The 24,935-nt window shown below is 44.6% G+C and overlaps 1 protein-coding gene across 1 annotated transcript in view; it reads right to left on the bottom strand.

Annotated features, from left to right (window-relative positions):
- The window catches only part of cdh24b (cadherin 24, type 2b), a gene marked incomplete at both ends in the record, with an annotated part of 663,530 nt that extends 642,801 nt beyond the window's left edge, over positions 1-20,729 (bottom strand). Inside the window, 1 exon segment of the mRNA XM_084312100.1 lies at positions 20,435-20,729. Coding sequence (XP_084168226.1) covers positions 20,435-20,729 — 295 coding nt within the window.
- Positions 20,730-24,935: the final 4,206 nt, after the last annotated feature.

The raw sequence follows: 24,935 nt of genomic DNA, 5'->3' as shown, positions 1-24,935 counted from the left end.
CCGCTTTTGCAAGTACGACTATTGGATTTACTGTATTTTTAAATGTCGACCCCATACTTCCACACAGTAAGAAATGTAAGGAGGTATAAGTGAGCAGTAAATTATGTGCAAGGCTTTGTAGTTTAATATATCCTTACATTTATACAATATTGCTACTGACTTAGATATTTTTCTTGAATATAGTTAACATGTTGTTTCCATGTTAATTTCTGGTCAATAACTACCCCTAGAAATTTTATCTCAAAAACTCTTTCTATTTTTACATCACATATTTTTAACTCTATCTCCCCCTTTATTTCTTTTCGATTTCCAAAAACCATAAATTTAGTTTTCTTAATATTGAGAGACAATTTATTAACATCAAACCAAGTTTTGAGAGTTTCAAGCTCTCTTTCAATATCAGGCAAAAGTTCCTTTAAATTACTTCCTGAGCAATATAAATTTGTATCATCTGCAAAAATAACAAACTTTAACAGTTCAGTAACATTGCACATATCATTAATATAAAGTATAAATAGTTTTGGACCTATCACATATCCCTGGGGTACTCCACAGGTGACCTTCCTAAATCCTGACACAGTCATTGATTTGCACACATTGCTGTCTGTTTTCCAAGTAGCTCTTCAGCCAAGAGTTAGCTATACCTCGTATCCCATACTTCTCCAGTTTTCTCACTAATATGCTGTGATCTATTGTATCAAAAGCCTTCTGTATGTCAATATAAATACCATTATACAACGGCATGCAAATTTCTCGATTCTGATTGGCTGAAACAGTCCATTTACACGTCTTTATTGGCAACAATCCACGGTCCTGGCCTCAGGACCCGCCCACAACCGAATCACATATCACTCCGCCGGCTCACTCCGGGAGAAAACAAGATCGCGGACAACAAATGGATATGTTGATAGCGCCATAACGACTAAATATGAAGCGATTCTGTCACTGCGAATGTGTTAGTCCTTTAAACAATGTTGGATGATGTAATTGATGGGTCTTGAGTCATTCTAGAACAAAAGAAATTTAATTTGCATTTTTTTTTCAATTTCTTTTTCCTTCTCTCTGACTGTCAGCGCTAGCTCTAGTCTCCACCCACCGCCACCCCCCCCCCCCCCCCCCCCCCCCCACACACACACACACACTCCTGTCTGCAACGCGGCTCAGACTGAGAGAGAGCTGGGTGCTGCGCTGTTCTAAGTGAGCATGGCCTATTGAGTTGATTTATTGATTGATTGCTAATTTTATTACTGTACGCTTGGTTTCCAACTGGTTAAGTTTAGGCCCTCTACAGTAGGTTTAAAAAAATAAATAAAAAAATAGGGCGAAGAAAACGTTTTTTTCCTATAGGGCAAAGAAAACGTTTTAATTTGTTTTACCTACTTTCTATAGAAGCATCTAAGAATGAAGTTCTATGGAAAGTAGGTCTGCATTCCCTTAACAATTGTGTGTATTGAGCCGTACTGTATTGTACCCATTCTGCATCTGGTAATAAAATTTTCAATCAATCATTCCAATAATACACAGTTGGATGTGTTAGTTGGTTGGATGCACTTCAAGCTGCTTCCACATGAGGCAACTTCTCTCAATCATTCCAATAATACACAGTTGGATGTGTTAGTTGGTTGGATGCACTTCCGATCTGCTTCCACATGAAGGCAAATTGTCTTTTTTGTAGTTGTGGGAACAACTTTTTCTGGCGGATGGTTTTTTCAATAAATCTTCGATTAATGTGTGTTTATTGTATAGAAATAAGGTTGGATGAATGTGGCAGTTGTATAAAAGCTTTACACCACTTGCAGTCGTGATTTGTGAACAATAAACCATGCCTAGGGGGGTCTAACGACCCTCAGCTGCGCCTCGGGCCTAACGACCACCCCTAGGCATGGTTTATTGTTCACAAACCACTCCTGCGCGTGATGTAATGCTTAAATAGAACACTTGTCATTTTCAACTGCTTTAGTTATTTCTTCTACCATCTCCATCACTGCATAATGTAGTAGTTCTATTTTTCCTAAACCCATACTGGTGTTCACTCAGTATTTTGTATTTGCCAATGAAAAGATCCAGTTGTTTCACAAATAGTTTCTCTAATATTTTTGAAAATTGAGGAAGTAGGGACACTGGTCTATAATTGTCCATTTGATGTTTATCTCCATTTTTATATATTGGTATTACCTTTGCTGGTTTCATATTATTAGGAAAAACACCTATTTGACAAGACAGATTGCATATATAGGTCAAAGGTTTTACAATAGACTCAATTACTTCTTTAATAATTACCATGTCAATTACCATGTTTATATCAGTTGATGTTTTGTTTTTGAATTTACTTACAATATCAATTATATCAAGTTCATTTACCCCACAAAGGAACATAGAACTGATATTATCATTAATAAGATTATTAAACATATCTTTTTTATCATCAGGCACAACAATTTAGCTGGCCAAAGTAGTTCCAACACCCACAAAGTAGTCATTGAAATCTTCAACAATGCTTTTTACATTGTCCACTTTAGCATCTGAGCTATTTAGAAAATAGCTTGGAAATTCAGATTTATAGCCTCTATTTGGAATAATATGATTGATTATTTTCCAGGTATTTTGTATATTATTTGCACTATCTTCTAACATTTTATTGTAGTATTCCTTCTTCTGTACTCTCATAATGGAAGTCAGTTTGTTCTTATACAGCTTATATTTTTCTTCGCTTTTACTTGTTCTCAGTTGTAAATATTTCTTGTAAAGTAAGTTTTTCTTTTTGCACGCCCTTTGCGTAGCTTTGGTCATCCATGGCTTTCCTTTATATTTATTATTCACCCAGCTCTTTCTAATAGGATAGTGTTTGTTGTATAGCTCTGTGAACGTCAACAAAAAAGCATCATATGCCTGATTTGGATCGTCAACATACACCTCATCCCAGTTGTAGTTTGTAAGGTCCATCTTTAAGGCCTCCATTCTTTCTGGTGTCCTAATTCTTACAATTTTACAAGAAGGTTCACTTACATCAACTGAACATTTTTCCATTAAATTATGTAGAATCACAAAAAAAGGAAAATGTTCACTGATTTCACTTAAGAACAAACCACTTGTTGCTTGGCCATAAACATTCGTAAATATGTTATCAATAAGTGTGGCACTATCTTTAGTAGACAACCAACCACCTCAAATAGAACCTGCCGACCAAATCCTCCCCCCTGACCGACCTTTCCATCACAGTGGAATGCAGCTGTGACCGCGTCCCCGACCGCCAATAACCTTGGTGTTGTCCTCGACGACCAGTTGAACTTCTCCGCTCACATCGCAGCGACAACCAGAACCTGCAGATTCCTCCTGAGCAACGTCAGAAGGATCCGCCCCTTCCTGACAAAAGAAGCCACCCAACTCCTTGTCCAATCCACAGTCATCTCCCGCCTTGACTACTGCAACGCACTGCTTGCTGGTCTCCCGGCCACTGCCACCAAGCCTCTTCAACTCATTCAGAACGCAGCGGCCCGCCTGATCGCAAACCTACCGAAGTCAGCCCATCTCACCCCACTTCTCAGGGACCTGCACTGGCTCCCCATTGCCACAGGAATCCGCTTCAAGGCCCTCGACCTAGCATACCATGCGGCAAAGGAAACATTTGAACAAGAAACCAATGTATAGACATAGCAATGTAAAAAAAAATTGCCAGGCCTAATGCGAGCCAGGGAAGTCTTGGGCTTGTAACGTGGCTTCATCTCGAAGTTTTATGGTTAGCAGCTAGCGCTAGTTAGCCTAGTCATGGGATAAGTTAGCAGCTAACGTTAGCCCATTGCTCGTGTCAATTAAATTGCATGTCATTAAAGGTCCGCGCTAGTCTGTCTAATGAAATTACAATTGCATGTCATTGAAGGTCCGCGCTGGTCTGTCTATAATGAAATGAGAGGAAAGTTCTGTGCTAAAGCAAGTCTCATCTCAGCCGCGACGTGACACAACATATACTCGATGTTCACGATATAGTAATTTACTCTCATGTAGAACAAGCTGCGATACATCGAGTATACTCGATATATATCGCCCAGCCCTACCCTGAGGACAGCTGACCAGGATCTGTTGGTCATTCCTCGCACCAGGTTGATCACCAAAGGTGACAGAGCCTTACAGTCTGTAGCGCCTAGACTCTGGAATGCCCTTTCTCATGGCCTAAGAGCTGCAGAGTCTGTTGACATTTTTTTAAATCAGCTAAAAACATGACTGTTTCAACAGGCCTTTGGGTAATGTTTGAGCTTCTCCTCCAGGTATACAATATGTCTATTGTTTTATTTTCTCTGTGATTCATTGTGTTTTTGTTATGTCTCTTATCACTTGAATGGTTCTTGATTTTTATTTTTATATTTTATATTTAATTTCTGCTGTATGTAAAGCACTTTGTGAGTTCTTGTAAAGTGTCACAGCCAACTAAGTGACACTGGGTATGACATCCTGATCTTATATATGATTATGGGGAATGTCTGTAGATTCTTCCTGGACAATGGAATAGAAACACGTTATGTGTAAACACATGTTAAAGTGCCACAAGTCAACGAGTGACACTTTGTATAATATTCTTATGTTTATTATATATGATTGGAGCTATGTATATGACCTGTATACTCTTTATACACTTATAAAACTATGTTACAGTTAATGTGCAGTCGGAGTGAAGAGCAGGCCTGAGCTGAGAGCAAGTCGGCACAGTTTAAACCTGTCCTGTCTGCATAGAATAAAACCAATGATTGGTACAGGTGTATTGTATATTTATATATATATATATACAATATATACAATGCAATATACAATAGTATATTGATGTATTACAGGTATGTAGTAGGCAGTACAGGTATATTGTGTATTGTAGGAACACAGGCCAGTTATTCCCTCTCAATAATGACTACAGCCCAGAGGAATGTACGGGGGCCTCTTCCTGGAGCTCTCCGGCCGGCAGACGCATTAAACTGGTTAACCCTTTGTGGGGTCTGAATGAGATGAAAAGTGAAGGGACTTTCCACAGCAGAGAACAAAGGGAGTCTGTTCCAGCGAAAAATGTTACAATTACTTTCGAGTTACGGCCTAGTGGAGTAAAATGGGAGGAGAGCCAGTCCCCACGAGCCGTGCATTGACTGGCTGGTGAAATGACATCACGGTGACAGCGCTGTATTTGGACCAATAAGCAGAAGAGACCCTGGGGCCCTTTATAAGGGCCAACTGGCGAGATCACAGGCAGATTTTTACACTGAGCTGGAGAGAGAGGAAGAGAAGAATGGTGCTTGACACTGGGCACAAGCCGTGCCAGATCAGACTTTTTTGAGAGATGAGAAGAATGGTGCTCGACACTGGGCACAAGCCGTGCATGATGAGATGTTTTGTTCTGTGCTTATTTTAAACTGAATTGGGTGCTTTCCACTTCAGTATCTTTTTGTAACTAGCTTTTTCTAATTAAAATTACCTCTTTATAAATATGATTTGTATCCTTTCTTCTGACCAGACGACCGGGTAAGCATGAAATGTGTTTTGCATTGTAACTTCACCCCATGCATTTTTTTATTAATGATGTAAAATAGAATAAGTGGCTTTATCCCTGCATTAAGGACTAAAGGTGGATTCTGTATAATGGGATTATCAAGTAAAGCCATATAGTGATAATGCGTGTACTTAGGAGACATATGATTATGGATTAATGTAAAATAGAATAAGTGGCTTTATCCCTGCATTAAGGACTAAAGGTGGATTCTGTATAATGGGATTATCAAGTAAAGCCATACAGTGATAAATACGTGTAACGGATTAGGGAAATGGACCTCATCTAATTAAAGAGAGTCCGTCCCAGTGCAAATAAAATAAAAGATTCCGCAACTTCAATCACTCGACCTAGGGTCGATGACTGACGGGGGTCGGAACGGTGCATTCGCTGTCTCTTGTCGGTCAGTGGTAACAACAACATTTTGTAGACTCGGTTGGTTCTGCGTGTCAACCACTTCACAGGACGCTGTTTGAGGTGTAGATAGGCAGACCAATGAGTTATGAAGTTATCGATCTGACCTAAGAGCGAGCGTGGGCATTCAACATGGCGTCCCTGGCGATGTGCATTTATACTAACCAAAATAGGTGCTAAACGGCCGAAGAAGACAGGACTACTGTCAAAAGCCTCTGGAGTAAAATTAAATCACAGATTTGGCTAAAATTAAAGTAGAAAGCTCTACTGGCGACTCGAGTGGAAGGCTCTACTCGGGGATATCACAAATGAATAGAAAGCTCTATCTTGGTGATTAAAGCAACGTTTACTCACAACTAAAGGGTAACATAATGTTTATAGAGCTCTGGGGGGAGTTACAAGTGCAGCATAATTTCGTGCTTTGCCCACAGGAAGCGAACTGGCCCTACCCAAGGCGAGGGCTCCCTAGCCCAAAGACACTGTTTGTAAGGAGGAGAGAATGTATGTGAACCGAGTCAAAACGACCGTTCACAGAAAGGCGATGGCTCCCTAGCCCAAATACACTGTTTGTAAGGAGCAGAGTGTGGATGTGAAGCGAGTCAAAACGACCGTTCACAGAAAAGCGAGGGCTCCCTAGTCCGGAGACACTGTTTGTAAGGAGCGGAGTGTGGATGTGAAGCGAGTCAAAACGACCGTTCACAGAAAAGCGAGGGCTCCCTAGTCCGGAGACACTGTTTGTAAGGAGCGGAGTGTGGATGTGAAGCGAGTCAAAACGACCGTTCACAGAAAAGCGAGGGCTCCCTAGTCCGGAGACACTGTTTGTAAGGAGCGGAGTGTGGATGTGAAGCGAGTCAAAATGACCGTTCACAGAAAAGCGAGGGCTCCCTAGTCCGGAGACACTGTTTGTAAGGAGCAGAGTGTGGATGTGAAGCGCAGTCAAAAAGAATTCACAGAACTGCAAGCTAACTAGCACTACATCGGCTAACAAGCCAGTGCTAACACCCATGAGCTGGCCGTAGCCAGACGGAAGCTAACTAGCTCACCATCGGCTAACAAACCCAGGAGCTAACAGCAGGCGAAGTAGCCGGAGCTAGCGACCAATGCTAGCTCAGGAGGAGCTGGCACGCCAAAAGCTAGCTCAGGAGGAGCTAGCACAAGAGAAGCTAGCTCAGGAGAAGCTGGCACGGGTGCCGGCTGTACAGCAAGCAGTAATTGGCACAGAAAATAAACCTTACTGCTGTGACCAGTGTGGAAAGAGCTTCAAGACGAAGCGTCACCTTAAATTACACCACTTGGTGCACACACAAGAGAAACTTTACTGCTGTGACCAGTGTGGAAAGAGCTTCAAGACGAAGCGTTACCTTAAACTACACCACTTGGTGCACACAGGAGAGAAACCTTACTGCTGTGCACAGTGTGGGAAGACCTTCAAGACGAAGGGAGAGCTTAAACGACACCACTTGGTACACACAGGAGAGAAACCTTACTGTTGTGCCCAGTGTGACATGAGCTTCAAGACGAAGACGGATCTTAAACGTCACCACATGGTACACACAGGAGAGAGACCTTACTGTTGTGACCAGTGTGACATGAGCTTCAAGACGAAGACACATCTTAAAAGTCACCACGTGGTACACACAGGAGAGAGACCTTACTGCTGTAACCAGTGTGACATTAGCTTCAAGAGAAAGGCAGATCTTGAACGACACCACGTGGTACACACAGAAGAGAAACCTTACTGCTGTGCCCAGTGTGGAAAGACCTTCAAAACGAAGGGGGAGCTTAAAAGTCACCACGTGGTACACACAGAAGAGAAACCTTACTGCTGTGACCAGTGTGGGAAGACCTTCAAGACGAAGGCAGAACTTAAACAACACCACACGGTACACACAGAGGGGAAACCTTACTGCTGTGACCAGTGTGGAAGGAGCTTCAAGACGAAGGATCACCTTAGACGTCACCACGTGGTACACACAGAAAATAAACCTTACGGTTGCGTCCAGTGTGAGAAGGCCTTCAAGACGAAGGGAGAGCTTAAAATTCACCACACGGTACACACAGAAGAGAAACCTTACTGCTGTGACCAGTGTGGAAAGAGCTTCAAGGCGAAGCGTAACCTTACACTACACCACATGGTACACACACGAAAGAAACCTTACTGCTGTGACCAGTGTGGGAAGACCTTTAAGACTAAGGCAGAGCTTAAGCCCCATAGACGGCGGAGGCAGCCATGCAAGGTGCCAACCTGCTTAACGGGGGCAGTAAGGGGCTATGTGTCTCGCACAAGAACACTGCAACACACCATCAAAGACGAGTGTGGAAATGGAAAAAACCAAGAAGACGATGTAGTCATTCTTCCTCTTTATGAGGCGCCAGGCTCCACCTCAAAACGAGTATCTCCCTCCACTGACATAGAGGCGTTCAACTCTCTAGACGAGTACCTAAAGGCCAAAAACATCAATTATGAGCACTGTTCCATTTTCTATGGCCCAGAAGAGGAGGATGGCGACATTCAGATGAAGGATCAGAACCCGAGGTCACAGATGACGCCTTCAGGTGAAACTGAGTCTGAGCCTGAACAGGATGGGGAGCTAAATACCTCTGAAACTGAACACAGTTCTGATTACTCAACATATTGAGTAATAGCTCAAGAGAAGCTAGCACAAGGAGACGCTAGCTCACCAACGGGGCTTCAATGGCCCAAATGATGGAAAGAGAAGTAAGGACCCCAGGTCAAGATCCAGGGGATAAGATGGTGGAGAAACTAACCCCCGAGCAGCAAGCAGAGATAAGGGCAATGAAGGGAGAAATTACCTTCTGGGGCCCTGACACATGACACTCAAGCCAGTGCAACCTGCACTTGACGGGAGGAACATGGGGGAGAAACTAACCCCAGAGCAGCAAGCAGAGATGAGGGCAACAAAGGGAGAAATTACCTTCTGGGGCCCTGACACGTGACACTCAAGCAAGTGCAAACTGCACTTGACATACCGCTCATCTGTCAAGAGGAAGAATATGTAGTGTTATTGTCATTTAGGAAGGAACATGACATAGAATACTACATGCATTTTGTATATATTTTAAGTATAATATGTAAAGATGTCCGTCCTTGCTCTAAACCCAGAGTAAAGTAAAGTGAATTTGTAATCTATTTCATTCAGAAGGGATTTCCTGACAGCAACCATTTGGTAGGTTAGCACCCTACCAACCATATCAGCTGCATGAGATGTACACTCACCAGCGCCTATGGGTAACAAATTGAGACTCTGCAAACTCTCATCAAGCTTAGCACCTTGACGCGGGGGGACAGAGCGAGCATCAGGGTCTCTGTATCCGACGGGCCTATCAGATTTGTGGAGACTTGGAAGCCTCAGCATACAGGACGCTGTGGTGCTTAGGCGGCCAAGTCACTGGTTTATAGGTCTGTCAAAACGGATTGGAGGTTCCGGGGCTTAGAACATGAGTTCAAGTGAGTTGGGCTGTATACTAATTAAATAGGTATCAACAGCCGAAAGAATATTAACTGAAATAACTGCTGTCAGGTGTCTCTGGAGTAGAATTAGTTACAGATTTGAGTCAACCTTACTCAAGATTGGTCTTATCGGCAGAACCTCTCCAACCAAGACTCTTCCTAATGTTCGAGATCTGGAACACTGGTGACGTAGATGGTCTGCAGAGCGCAGCAGACAGCCAAAAGTATATTGGTAAAAAATCTATCAGGAACAAGAGAGGGTTGATAAGTAACGACTTGAAGTAGCGGTTACTCATGACTAAAAAGTTACGTAATGTTTTCTTACAGTCAAAAACGTAGAAGGTTCTACTTAAAGAAAGGATCACACTTAAAGTATATTTTTGTGATTACGGTAAAAAGGTTTACTCATGACTTGAAGTAACTAAATGCTTACTTAAAGTCAGAACTTAAGTAGAAAAAACTCTACTTTGTGAATAGCAGGCTGAAATAGCCATTGCGAATAGCAGGCTGAAATAGCCATTGCGAATAGCAGGCTGAAATAGCCATTGCGAATAGCACGCTGAAATAGCCATTGCGAATAGCAGGCTGAAATAGCCATTGCGAATAGCAGGCTGAAATAGCCATTGCGAATAGCAGGCTGAAATAGCCATTGCGAATAGCAGGCTGAAATAGCCATTGCGAATAGCAGGCTGAAATAGCCATTGCGAGCAGGCTGAAATAGCCATTGCGAATAGGAGCGAATAGCAGGCTAACTAGCCATTGCTAACAGGACGAGGCTACTCACATGATCAGACAGGTATATGATAACCTTGGACATGCCGGAAGTAGGAGGATGTTGGTATACCTGAGAACTAACAATATTCTCATACATAAAGCCAAACAAAGAGCGATAACAGTCCGAAAGGCCTGTGAACAATGTGCGCTGGTAAAGGTGCGCTGGTAAAGGGACAAAACCTGAACCAGTGCCGCATTCTTAGACAGGGGGGGGGGTCCCCCGGAGTCAGTGGACGACGCAGCGAATGGCAAGAAGGAATATACTGACTCAGGTCAGAAATCCGAAATGGAGGAAGACCGGGATAGGTCAAGCTCCAGAGCATCCTCAGGGTCCTCATCTAGACCTCCCAGACCTCCCAGACCTCCCAGACCTCCCAGACGTCCCAGACCTCCCAGACCTCCTAGACCTCCCAGACCGGACAGAGAGACATCGGCCTGGACCCAGGTTATAGGGCGACGAGAGCCCTGAATGGACCTGAAAGAGAGAAAAGGAATGAGTCCTCTGTGGACTGTATCTGTGATGTCCTGCGAGGCCTACGGACAGGGTCACAAGACCAGGCCAACCACACTTCAATAGAGGACTGCTGCTACAATTCTCGGGGATCCGTGGGGGTCGCCCGAGAAGTGACAAATCAACCTACCTCAAACTATGGGAGAGATCCAAGAGGTCAGAGGGGGCGACCCCAAGATGACCAAGATGACCAAGATGACCAAGGTGACCAAGATGACCAAGGTGACCAAGATGACCAAGACGACAACAGCCTGGGTGCATCGGCCGGGAACAACAGATGCAAGTCTTCCCGCCGGATACCAAGCAACAACGTGACCCCTATCCTGTCGAGCCGTCCAGCCAGGGAACAACAGATGCAAGTCTTCCCGCCGGCTACCAGGGTAACAAGGTACCAAGATGGCAGAGGGGGTGTGGAGAGTCACAGCCACGTGACCCCACAATCGCCATCTCGTCCCCCAGTACAGACGCTATTAAGACAATGGAAAATGACCGACCAGGATGACAGAGGGGGTGTAAAGTGTCACAGCCAACTAAGTGACACTGGGTATGACATCCTGATCTTATATATGATTATGGGGAATGTCTGTAGATTCTTCCTGGACAATGGAATAGAAACACGTTATGTGTAAACACATGTTAAAGTGCCACAAGTCAACGAGTGACACTTTGTATAATATTCTTATGTTTATTATATATGATTGGAGCTATGTATATGACCTGTATACTCTTTATACACTTATAAAACTATGTTACAGTTAATGTGCAGTCGGAGTGAAGAGCAGGCCTGAGCTGAGAGCAAGTCGGCACAGTTTAAACCTGTCCTGTCTGCATAGAATAAAACCAATGATTGGTACAGGTGTATTGTATATTTATATATATATATATATATACAATATATACAATGCAATATACAATAGTATATTGATGTATTACAGGTATGTAGTAGGCAGTACAGGTATATTGTGTATTGTAGGAACACAGGCCAGTTATTCCCTCTCAATAATGACTACAGCCCAGAGGAATGTACGGGGGCCTCTTCCTGGAGCTCTCCGGCCGGCAGACGCATTAAACTGGTTAACCCTTTGTGGGGTCTGAATGAGATGAAAAGTGAAGGGACTTTCCACAGCAGAGAACAAAGGGAGTCTGTTCCAGCGAAAAACGTTACAATTACTTTCGAGTTACGGCCTAGTGGAGTAAAATGGGAGGAGAGCCAGTCCCCACGAGCCGTGCATTGACTGGCTGGTGAAATGACATCACGGTGACAGCGCTGTATTTGGACCAATAAGCAGAAGAGACCCTGGGGCCCTTTATAAGGGCCAACTGGCGAGATCACAGGCAGATTTTTACACTGAGCTGGAGAGAGAGGAAGAGAAGAATGGTGCTTGACACTGGGCACAAGCCGTGCCAGATCAGACTTTTTTGAGAGATGAGAAGAATGGTGCTCGACACTGGGCACAAGCCGTGCATGATGAGATGTTTTGTTCTGTGCTTATTTTAAACTGAATTGGGTGCTTTCCACTTCAGTATCTTTTTGTAACTAGCTTTTTCTAATTAAAATTACCTCTTTATAAATATGATTTGTATCCTTTCTTCTGACCAGACGACCGGGTAAGCATGAAATGTGTTTTGCATTGTAACTTCACCCCATGCATTTTTTTATTAATGATGTAAAATAGAATAAGTGGCTTTATCCCTGCATTAAGGACTAAAGGTGGATTCTGTATAATGGGATTATCAAGTAAAGCCATATAGTGATAATGCGTGTACTTAGGAGACATATGATTATGGATTAATGTAAAATAGAATAAGTGGCTTTATCCCTGCATTAAGGACTAAAGGTGGATTCTGTATAATGGGATTATCAAGTAAAGCCATACAGTGATAAATACGTGTAACGGATTAGGGAAATGGACCTCATCTAATTAAAGAGAGTCCGTCCCAGTGCAAATAAAATAAAAGATTCCGCAACTTCAATCACTCGACCTAAGGTCGATGACTGACGGGGGTCGGAACGGTGCATTCGCTGTCTCTTGTCGGTCAGTGGTAACAACAACATTTTGTAGACTCGGTTGGTTCTGCGTGTCAACCACTTCACAGGACGCTGTTTGAGGTGTAGATAGGCAGACCAATGAGTTATGAAGTTATCGATCTGACCTAAGAGCGAGCGTGGGCATTCAACATGGCGTCCCTGGCGATGTGCATTTATACTAACCAAAATAGGTGCTAAACGGCCGAAGAAGACAGGACTACTGTCAAAAGCCTCTGGAGTAAAATTAAATCACAGATTTGGCTAAAATTAAAGTAGAAAGCTCTACTGGCGACTCGAGTGGAAGGCTCTACTCGGGGATATCACAAATGAATAGAAAGCTCTATCTTGGTGATTAAAGCAACGTTTACTCACAACTAAAGGGTAACATAATGTTTATAGAGCTCTGGGGGGAGTTACAAGTGCAGCATAATTTCGTGCTTTGCCCACAGGAAGCGAACTGGCCCTACCCAAGGCGAGGGCTCCCTAGCCCAAAGACACTGTTTGTAAGGAGGAGAGAATGTATGTGAACCGAGTCAAAACGACCGTTCACAGAAAGGCGATGGCTCCCTAGCCCAAAGACACTGTTTGTAAGGAGCAGAGTGTGGATGTGAAGCGAGTCAAAATGATCGTTCACAGAAAAGCGAGGGCTCCCTAGTCCGGAGACACTGTTTGTAAGGAGCGGAGTGTGGATGTGAAGCGAGTCAAAACGACCGTTCACAGAAAAGCGAGGGCTCCCTAGTCCGGAGACACTGTTTGTAAGGAGCGGAGTGTGGATGTGAAGCGAGTCAAAACGACCGTTCACAGAAAAGCGAGGGCTCCCTAGTCCGGAGACACTGTTTGTAAGGAGCGGAGTGTGGATGTGAAGCGAGTCAAAATGACCGTTCACAGAAAAGCGAGGGCTCCCTAGTCCGGAGACACTGTTTGTAAGGAGCAGAGTGTGGATGTGAAGCGCAGTCAAAAAGAATTCACAGAACTGCAAGCTAACTAGCACTACATCGGCTAACAAGCCAGTGCTAACACCCATGAGCTGGCCGTAGCCAGACGGAAGCTAACTAGCTCACCATCGGCTAACAAACCCAGGAGCTAACAGCAGGCGAAGTAGCCGGAGCTAGCGACCAATGCTAGCTCAGGAGGAGCTGGCACGCCAAAAGCTAGCTCAGGAGGAGCTAGCACAAGAGAAGCTAGCTCAGGAGAAGCTGGCACGGGTGCCGGCTGTACAGCAAGCAGTAATTGGCACAGAAAATAAACCTTACTGCTGTGACCAGTGTGGAAAGAGCTTCAAGACGAAGCGTCACCTTAAATTACACCACTTGGTGCACACACAAGAGAAACTTTACTGCTGTGACCAGTGTGGAAAGAGCTTCAAGACGAAGCGTTACCTTAAACTACACCACTTGGTGCACACAGGAGAGAAACCTTACTGCTGTGCACAGTGTGGGAAGACCTTCAAGACGAAGGGAGAGCTTAAACGACACCACTTGGTACACACAGGAGAGAAACCTTACTGTTGTGCCCAGTGTGACATGAGCTTCAAGACGAAGACGGATCTTAAACGTCACCACATGGTACACACAGGAGAGAGACCTTACTGTTGTGACCAGTGTGACATGAGCTTCAAGACGAAGACACATCTTAAAAGTCACCACGTGGTACACACAGGAGAGAGACCTTACTGCTGTAACCAGTGTGACATTAGCTTCAAGAGAAAGGCAGATCTTGAACGACACCACGTGGTACACACAGAAGAGAAACCTTACTGCTGTGCCCAGTGTGGAAAGACCTTCAAAACGAAGGGGGAGCTTAAAAGTCACCACGTGGTACACACAGAAGAGAAACCTTACTGCTGTGACCAGTGTGGGAAGACCTTCAAGACGAAGGCAGAACTTAAACAACACCACACGGTACACACAGAGGGGAAACCTTACTGCTGTGACCAGTGTGGAAGGAGCTTCAAGACGAAGGATCACCTTAGACGTCACCACGTGGTACACACAGAAAATAAACCTTACGGTTGCGTCCAGTGTGAGAAGGCCTTCAAGACGAAGGGAGAGCTTAAAATTCACCACACGGTACACACAGAAGAGAAACCTTACTGCTGTGACCAGTGTGGAAAGAGCTTCAAGGCGAAGCGTAACCTTACACTACACCACATGGTACACACACGAAAGAAACCTTACTGCTGTGACCAGTGTGGGAAGACCTTTAAGACTAAGGCAGAGCTTAAGCCCCATAGACGGCGGAGGCAGCCATGCAAGGTGCCAACCTGCTTAACGGGGGCAGTAAGGGGCTATGTGTCTCGCACAAGAACACTGCAACACACCATCAAAGACGAGTGTGGAAATGGAAAAAACCAAGAAGACGATGTAGTCATTCTTCCTCTTTATGAGGCGCCAGGCTCCACCTCAAAACGAGTATCTCCCTCCACTGACATAGAGGCGTTCAACTCTCTAGACGAGTACCTAAAGGCCAAAAACATCAATTATGAGCACTGTTCCATTTTCTATGGCCCAGAAGAGGAGGATGGCGACATTCAGATGAAGGATCAGAACCCGAGGTCACAGATGACGCCTTCAGGTGAAACTGAGTCTGAGCCTGAACAGGATGGGGAGCTAAATACCTCTGAAACTGAACACAGTTCTGATTACTCAACATATTGAGTAATAGCTCAAAAGAAGCTAGCACAAGGAGACGCTAGCTCACCAACGGGGCTTCAATGGCCCAAATGATGGAAAGAGAAGTAAGGACCCCAGGTCAAGATCCAGGGGATAAGATGGTGGAGAAACTAACCCCCGAGCAGCAAGCAGAGATAAGGGCAATGAAGGGAGAAATTACCTTCTGGGGCCCTGACACATGACACTCAAGCCAGTGCAACCTGCACTTGACGGGAGGAACATGGGGGAGAAACTAACCCCAGAGCAGCAAGCAGAGATGAGGGCAACAAAGGGAGAAATTACCTTCTGGGGCCCTGACACGTGACACTCAAGCAAGTGCAAACTGCACCTGACATACCGCTCATCTGTCAAGAGGAAGAATATGTAGTGTTATTGTCATTTAGGAAGGAACATGACATAGAATACTACATGCATTTTGTATATATTTTAAGTATAATATGTAAAGATGTCCGTCCTTGCTCTAAACCCAGAGTAAAGTAAAGTGAATTTGTAATCTATTTCATTCAGAAGGGATTTCCTGACAGCAACCATTTGGTAGGTTAGCACCCTACCAACCATATCAGCTGCATGAGATGTACACTCACCAGCGCCTATGGGTAACAAATTGAGACTCTGCAAACTCTCATCAAGCTTAGCACCTTGACGCGGGGGGACAGAGCGAGCATCAGGGTCTCTGTATCCGACGGGCCTATCAGATTTGTGGAGACTTGGAAGCCTCAGCATACAGGACGCTGTGGTGCTTAGGCGGCCAAGTCACTGGTTTATAGGTCTGTCAAAACGGATTGGAGGTTCCGGGGCTTAGAACATGAGTTCAAGTGAGTTGGGCTGTATACTAATTAAATAGGTATCAACAGCCGAAAGAATATTAACTGAAATAACTGCTGTCAGGTGTCTCTGGAGTAGAATTAGTTACAGATTTGAGTCAACCTTACTCAAGATTGGTCTTATCGGCAGAACCTCTCCAACCAAGACTCTTCCTAATGTTCGAGATCTGGAACACTGGTGACGTAGATGGTCTGCAGAGCGCAGCAGACAGCCAAAAGTATATTGGTAAAAAATCTATCAGGAACAAGAGAGGGTTGATAAGTAACGACTTGAAGTAGCGGTTACTCATGACTAAAAAGTTACGTAATGTTTTCTTACAGTCAAAAACGTAGAAGGTTCTACTTAAAGAAAGGATCACACTTAAAGTATATTTTTGTGATTACGGTAAAAAGGTTTACTCATGACTTGAAGTAACTAAATGCTTACTTAAAGTCAGAACTTAAGTAGAAAAAACTCTACTTTGTGAATAGCAGGCTGAAATAGCCATTGCGAATAGCAGGCTGAAATAGCCATTGCGAATAGCAGGCTGAAATAGCCATTGCGAATAGCACGCTGAAATAGCCATTGCGAATAGCAGGCTGAAATAGCCATTGCGAATAGCAGGCTGAAATAGCCATTGCGAATAGCAGGCTGAAATAGCCATTGCGAATAGCAGGCTGAAATAGCCATTGCGAGCAGGCTGAAATAGCCATTGCGAATAGGAGCGAATAGCAGGCTAACTAGCCATTGCTAACAGGACGAGGCTACTCACATGATCAGACAGGTATATGATAACCTTGGACATGCCGGAAGTAGGAGGATGTTGGTATACCTGAGAACTAACAATATTCTCATACATAAAGCCAAACAAAGAGCGATAACAGTCCGAAAGGCCTGTGAACAATGTGCGCTGGTAAAGGTGCGCTGGTAAAGGGACAAAACCTGAACCAGTGCCGCATTCTTAGACAGGGGGGGGGGGTCCCCCGGAGTCAGTGGACGACGCAGCGAATGGCAAGAAGGAATATACTGACTCAGGTCAGAAATCCGAAATGGAGGAAGACCGGGATAGGTCAAGCTCCAGAGCATCCTCAGGGTCCTCATCTAGACCTCCCAGACCTCCCAGACCTCCCAGACCTCCCAGACCTCCTAGACCTCCCAGACCGGACAGAGAGACATCGGCCTGGACCCAGGTTATAGGGCGACGAGAGCCCTGAATGGACCTGAAAGAGAGAAAAGGAATGAGTCCTCTGTGGACTGTATCTGTGATGTCCTGCGAGGCCTACGGACAGGGTCACAAGACCAGGCCAACCACACTTCAATAGAGGACTGCTGCTACAATTCTCGGGGATCCGTGGGGGTCGCCCGAGAAGTGACAAATCAACCTACCTCAAACTATGGGAGAGATCCAAGAGGTCAGAGGGGGCGACCCCAAGATGACCAAGATGACCAAGATGACCAAGGTGACCAAGATGACCAAGGTGACCAAGATGACCAAGACGACAACAGCCTGGGTGCATCGGCCGGGAACAACAGATGCAAGTCTTCCCGCCGGATACCAAGCAACAACGTGACACCTATCCTGTCGAGCCGTCCAGCCAGGGAACAACAGATGCAAGTCTTCCCGCCGGCTACCAGGGTAACAAGGTACCAAGATGGCAGAGGGGGTGTGGAGAGTCACAGCCACGTGACCCCACAATCGCCATCTCGTCCCCCAGTACAGACGCTATTAAGACAATGGAAAATGACCGACCAGGATGACAGAGGGGGTGTAAAGTGTCACAGCCAACTAAGTGACACTGGGTATGACATCCTGATCTTATATATGATTATGGGGAATGTCTGTAGATTCTTCCTGGACAATGGAATAGAAACACGTTATGTGTAAACACATGTTAAAGTGCCACAAGTCAACGAGTGACACTTTGTATAATATTCTTATGTTTATTATATATGATTGGAGCTATGTATATGACCTGTATACTCTTTATACACTTATAAAACTATGTTACAGTTAATGTGCAGTCGGAGTGAAGAGCAGGCCTGAGCTGAGAGCAAGTCGGCACAGTTTAAACCTGTCCTGTCTGCATAGAATAAAACCAATGATTGGTACAGGTGTATTGTATATTTATATATATATATATATATACAATATATACAATGCAATATACAATAGTATATTGATGTATTACAGGTATGTAGTAGGCAGTACAGGTATATTGTGTATTGTAGGAACACAGGCCAGTTATTCCCTCTCAATAATGACTACAGCCCAGAGGAATGTACGGGGGCCTCTTCCTGGAGCTCTCCGGCCGGCAGACGCATTAAACTGGTTAACCCTTTGTGGGGTCTGAATGAGATGAAAAGTGAAGGGACTTTCCACAGCAGAGAACAAAGGGAGTCTGTTCCAGCGAAAAACGTTACAATTACTTTCGAGTTACGGCCTAGTGGAGTAAAATGGGAGGAGAGCCAGTCCCCACGAGCCGTGCATTGACTGGCTGGTGAAATGACATCACGGTGACAGCGCTGTATTTGGACCAATAAGCAGAAGAGACCCTGGGGCCCTTTATAAGGGCCAACTGGCGAGATCACAGGCAGATTTTTACACTGAGCTGGAGAGAGAGGAAGAGAAGAATGGTGCTTGACACTGGGCACAAGCCGTGCCAGATCAGACTTTTTTGAGAGATGAGAAGAATGGTGCTCGACACTGGGCACAAGCCGTGCATGATGAGATGTTTTGTTCTGTGCTTATTTTAAACTGAATTGGGTGCTTTCCACTTCAGTATCTTTTTGTAACTAGCTTTTTCTAATTAAAATTACCTCTTTATAAATATGATTTGTATCCTTTCTTCTGACCAGACGACCGGGTAAGCATGAAATGTGTTTTGCATTGTAACTTCACCCCATGCATTTTTTGATTAATGATGTAAAATAGAATAAGTGGCTTTATCCCTGCATTAAGGACTAAAGGTGGATTCTGTATAATGGGATTATCAAGTAAAGCCATATAGTGATAATGCGTGTACTTAGGAGACATATGATTATGGATTAATGTAAAATAGAATAAGTGGCTTTATCCCTGCATTAAGGACTAAAGGTGGATTCTGTATAACGGGATTATCAAGTAAAGCCATACAGTGATAAATACGTGTAACGGATTAGGGAAATGGACCTCATCTAATTAAAGAGAGTCCGTCCCAGTGCAAATAAAATAAAAGATTCCGCAACTTCAATCACTCGACCTAAGGTCGATGACTGACGGGGGTCGGAACGGTGCATTCGCTGTCTCTTGTCGGTCAGTGGTAACAACAACATTTTGTAGACTCGGTTGGTTCTGCGTGTCAACCACTTCACAGGACGCTGTTTGAGGTGTAGATAGGCAGACCAATGAGTTATGAAGTTATCGATCTGACCTAAGAGCGAGCGTGGGCATTCAACAGTTCTCTCTGTGAAAAGTGCTATATAAATAAACTTTACTTACTTACTGCTGTCTCTGCAACAAAATAAAGTTGTCTTAAAAATACAAATAGGCCTATGACCAATATGAAATGAAAAGTAAAAAAAAATAACCATCACTCCTCTGGTCGCTGGGTTAGGTGATAATCACAAAAGAGAATAACACCCCCACACTCATATGCTCCAGAATAAACTTTTAATTTATAACGTTTCGTCAGGTCCATGAGAAGTAGATGCTGGAAACACGGCCAATGAAACGTTTATTCTGGAGTATATGATAATGTGGGTTATATTATCTTAACTAAACATTAAATGCAACTGCATTTCTCACAAAAAAAAAATCCTAAATTTGAAAATATTTTCACTGGCACACAGTGCCTAACTTCGGTGTAAAGATTCAGCACCATGGACAGGTCTGCTCAAAATAATGTATTTGGGGATGACATGACAAACAAATGCAATGATGAAAGATAACAAAGGATCAATGTGTCATGAAAATACTAATTAAGCAAGCTCTATACATTACGAAAAAAACTAAATACAAATGGTGAAAAATACTGTTATGTCCAAGCCTCTTTTCCAACTGCGCTGGAGCATATCAGGAGAAAATTGCACACATGTGGGTGTGTTTGCACTAGCATATCATCCGTGCAATATCTTCAGTAATATATGCAAATATATTGTATTCTGTCCCGTTGTTCTGACCAGGATTACATTCCTTTTGCCCCCTTTATGCGGGCGCACACTGAGCCTGAGGTGGACAGCTAACAGATCTATGAGGTACCCCCTGCAGTACCTATGTTGGCCATCTCAGGTACGATGGCGCTGTAAGGCTCCTCATCGAAGACGGGCGGGTTGTCGTTGATGTCCTGCACTCGGATGATGAACTGAGACGAGGGCTCCAGGGCGCGCTCCGTCTGCCGGTCCGTGGCCGTGGCCGTGAGCCGGTACTCGTCCTTCTCCTCGCGGTCCAGGGGCTTGGTCACGTGGATGTTCCCGGTCTTCTCGTCGATCACGAACACAGAGCCCGCCCCCTCGCCACGCAGCACGTACTTGGTGCGCCCGTCATTCCTGTCCATGTCGGTGTGGAGCTGTGAGAGAGGTGGAGGGAGAGGAGGGAGAGAGGAGAGAGGAGGTGAAGGGAGAGGAGGGAGAGAGGATAGAGGAGGTGGAGGGAGAGGAGGGAGAGAAGAGGTGGAGGGAAAGGAGGGAGAGAGGAGAGAGGAGAGAGGAGGTGGAGGGAGAGGAAGGAGAGAGGAAGTGGAAGGAGAGGAGGGAGAGAGGAGAGAGGAGGTGGAGGGAGAGGAGGGATAGAGTAAGTGGAAGGAGAGGAGGGAGAGAGGATAGAGAGGTGGAGGGAGAGGAGAGAGAGAGGAGAGAGGAGGTGGAGGGAGAGGAGGGAGAGAGGAGAGAGGAGAAGGAGGGAGAGGAGGGAGATATGAGGTGGAAGGAGAGGAAGGATAGAGGAGAGAGGAGGTGGAGGGAGAGGAGGGCGAGAGGAGAGAGGAGGTGGATGGAGAGGAGGGAGAAAGGAAGTGGAGGGAGATGAGGGAGAGATGAGAGAGGAGGTGGGGGGAGAGGAGGGAGAGAGGAGATAGGAGGTGGAGGGAGAGGAGGGAGAGAGGAGGGAGGAGGTGGAGGGAGAGGAGGGAGAGAGGAGGTGGAAGGAGAGGAGGGAGAGAGGAGAGAGAGGTGGAGGGAGAGGAGGGAGAGATGAGAGAGAGAGGTGGGGGAGAGGAGGGAGAGAGGAGATAGAGGTGGAGGGAGAGGCGGGAGATAGGAAAGAGAGGTGGAGGGAGAGGAGGGAGAGAGGAGCGAGAAGATGGAGGGAGAGGAGGGAGAGAGGAGTGGAAGGAGAGGAGGGAGATAGGAGGTGAAGGGAGAGAGGAGAGAGTAGGTGGAGGGAGAGGAGGGAGAGCGGAAGTGGAGGGAGAGGAGGGAGAGAGGAGAGAGGTGGAGGGAGAGAGGGGAGAGAGGAGAGAGGAGGTGGAGGGAGAGGAGGGAGAGAGGAGAGAGGAGGTGGAGGGAGAGGAGGGAGAGAGGTGGAGGGAGAGGAGGGAGACAGGAGAGAGAGGTGGAGGGAAAGGAGGGAGAGAGGAGAGAGAGGTGGAGGGAGAGGAGGGAGAGAGGGGAGAGGAGGTGGAGGGAGAGGAGGGAGAGAAGAGAGAGGAGGTGGAGGGAGAGGAGGGAGAGAGGAGAGATGAGGTGGAGGGAGAGGAGGGAGAGAGGAAGTGGAGGGAGAGGAGGGAGAGAGGAGAGAGGAAGTGGATGGAGAGGAGGGAGAGAGGAGAGAGGAGGTGGAGGGAGAGGAGGGAGAGAGGAGAGAGGAGGTGTAGGGAGAGAGGAGAGAGGAGGTGGAGGGAGAGGAGGGAGAGAGGAGAGAGGAGTTGGAGGGAGAGGAGGGATAGAGGAGGTGGAAGGAGAGGAGGGAGAGAGGAGAGAGAGGTGGATGGAGAGGAGGGAGAGAGGAGAGAGAGGTGGAGGGAGAGGATGGAGAGAGGATATAGAGGTGGAGGGAGAGGAGGGAGAGAGGAGGTGGAGGGAGAGGAGGGAGAGAGGAGGTGGAAGGAGAGGAGGGAGAGAGGAGGTGGATGGAGAGAGGAGAGAGGAGAGAGAGGTGGAGGGATAGGGGGGAGAGAGGAGAGAGGAGGTGGAGGGAGAGGAGGGAGAGAGGAGATATGAGGTGGAGGGAGAGGAGGGAGAGAGGTGGAGGGAGAGGAGGGAGAGAGGAGAGATGAGGTGGAGGGAGAGGAGGGAGAGAGGTGGAGGGAGAGGAGGGAGATAGGAGAGAGAGGTGGAGGGAAAGGAGGGAGAGGGGAGGTGGAGGGAGAGGAGGGAGAGATGAGAGAGGAGGTGGAGGGAGAAGAGGGAGAGAGGAAGTGGAAGGAGAGGAGGGAGAGAAGAGAGAGGAGGTGGAGGGAGAGGAGGGAGAGAGGAGAGAGGAGGTGGAGGGAGAGAGGAGACAGGAAGTGGAGGGAGAAGAGGGAGAGATGAGAGAGGAGGTGGAGGGAGAGGAGGGAGAGAGGAAGTGGAAGGAGAGGAGGGAGATAGGAGGTGGAGGGAGAGGAGGGAGAGAGGAAGTGGAAGGAGAGGAGGGAGAGAGGAGAGAGGAGGTGGAGAGACAGCAATAGTGAGGGAAAGAGAAAGAGAGGTGAGATATAAATGGGTGTTAAAAATGAAGTTTGTTTTTAAGAGAGGAAGTGAAGACGAGGGGTGTTTTTAGGTTTAGAAAACATTGGGGGCTTCAGCCCCAGTATTAGAGACGAATACTGAAGAACTAGATTAGAGGTTCTCAAAGTGAGGTCCAGATCCATGAGAGGGATCTGGGCAGTCCCCATAGAAAATTCAAAGTTAACAGGACCAAATCATCAGTTTCTTATTTATTTATTTAACCTTTATTTAGCCAGATAAAACATCGATCTGGTCCAAGAGGCCCCAACAGGAGTACAAATATACATACATACATACATACATACATACATACATACATACATACATACATACATACATACATACATACATACATACATACATACATACATACATACATACATACATACATACATACATACACACATACATACATACATACATACATACATACATACATACATACATACATACATACATACATACATACATACATACATACATACATACATACATGCATACATACATACATACATACATACATACATACATACATACATACATACATACATACATACATACATACATACATACATACATACATACATACATACATACATACATACATACATACATACATACATACATACATACATACATACATACATACATACATACATACATACATACATACATACATACATACATACATACATACATACATACATACATATATATATACATATATTATATACACATATACACCAATAACAAAATAAAAACACAGTTAAGAATCATACACATAAGCAAATAAATAAACACTCATATGCACAGCCTATGTACAAAAGAAATAAACAGTTAATCTCTAGTCTTTACAGTTTTCTTCGATTGCATAAACACTAAAATCAAAAGTATTACACAATTATCAAAACCTTACACTCAAGGAGCAAAACATAGGCCCAGATTTGCACCCCTATAAGCACAATGTCAGCCTCACACTTTTTGCAAAACAATACACACAGTGATTTGCAAAACACTAAACACACTTGCATTACATTAGACACAGAATGTCAAATTACCACACATATGAGCCAATTGGTTAAACACAGCCATCAGATGCACAAACACACCATTGCTTAATTGTAGATACACCAATCAGGTTTAAGCACTATAAAAATGCAGCAGGTGAGTTCACCTGTCTTCAACCAAAATGGAAGGAGAGTGAAGTACTGTACACAGAGAACGTGAAAATATACAATTCACCAAACACTACACAAGACAACCAATGATGCAGACTGATGAAAATATACATTTTCTCTCCATATACCCAAATCAGTCAACATGTCAACATAGAGAATCACAACAAAAAATTATCTTGCCAGATCCAGCTAGGCAAAGAGATAATGACTAGTATTTTCTGTAGTCTATTTAAGTTTTTGTTTTACTGTCATTTTAACCTGTACTGGATACAGTATTTTATGTTTGTCTGATATTTTCTGAGCTTACAGTGTTATGCACGAAAGCATGAAAACTGGGACATGTTTTGTTGTGATTCTCCATGTTGAAATGTTGACTTGATTTGGTTATATGGAGAGAAATTTTTTATTTGTATCAATCTGCATCATTGATTTGGGTATATGGAGATAAATAAATTATATTTCAGTCTACAGCATTGGTCTTGTGTAGTGTTTGGTGAATTTATTGTATATTTGCACATTCTCTGTGTACTTCACTTACAGTATACTCTAATCACTGAGAAGTAGAATTGCTAAATGTGTTTTAGGTTAAGCACAGCAGTGTGTAACTGGTTCAAACAGAATTAAGTCATATACAACGTGTGTTTCATATGGTAACAAAATGTAGTTTTTATAAATTAGTGTATAGTTTTGACAAGAGTGTTTAATTTAGCAAAGGATCTGAGGTGTTCTGATAATTGCGTGTGGTTGTGCTAATTGTGTGTAGTGTTTTGAAACACCGGGCCCTGTTTTCAAAATTGTGCTTAAGCAATCGAGAAAAAAAAACAGTATTGTGTGTTTCATTATATACATATTATGTTTCAGTCTTCTCATAAAAAAAATATTAGATTTTTTGGTATTTTCCTGCCTTTGGTCCGCTTTGCATTCACATCTAAAATT

The sequence above is a fragment of the Notolepis coatsorum genome, assembly GCF_963971535.1.
Source record: "Notolepis coatsorum genome assembly, chromosome: 4".
Taxonomy (NCBI): Eukaryota; Metazoa; Chordata; class Actinopteri; order Aulopiformes; family Paralepididae; genus Notolepis; species Notolepis coatsorum.
Note: the sequence above shows the minus strand (reverse complement) of the source record. Positions and strands in the feature narration are given on the sequence as shown.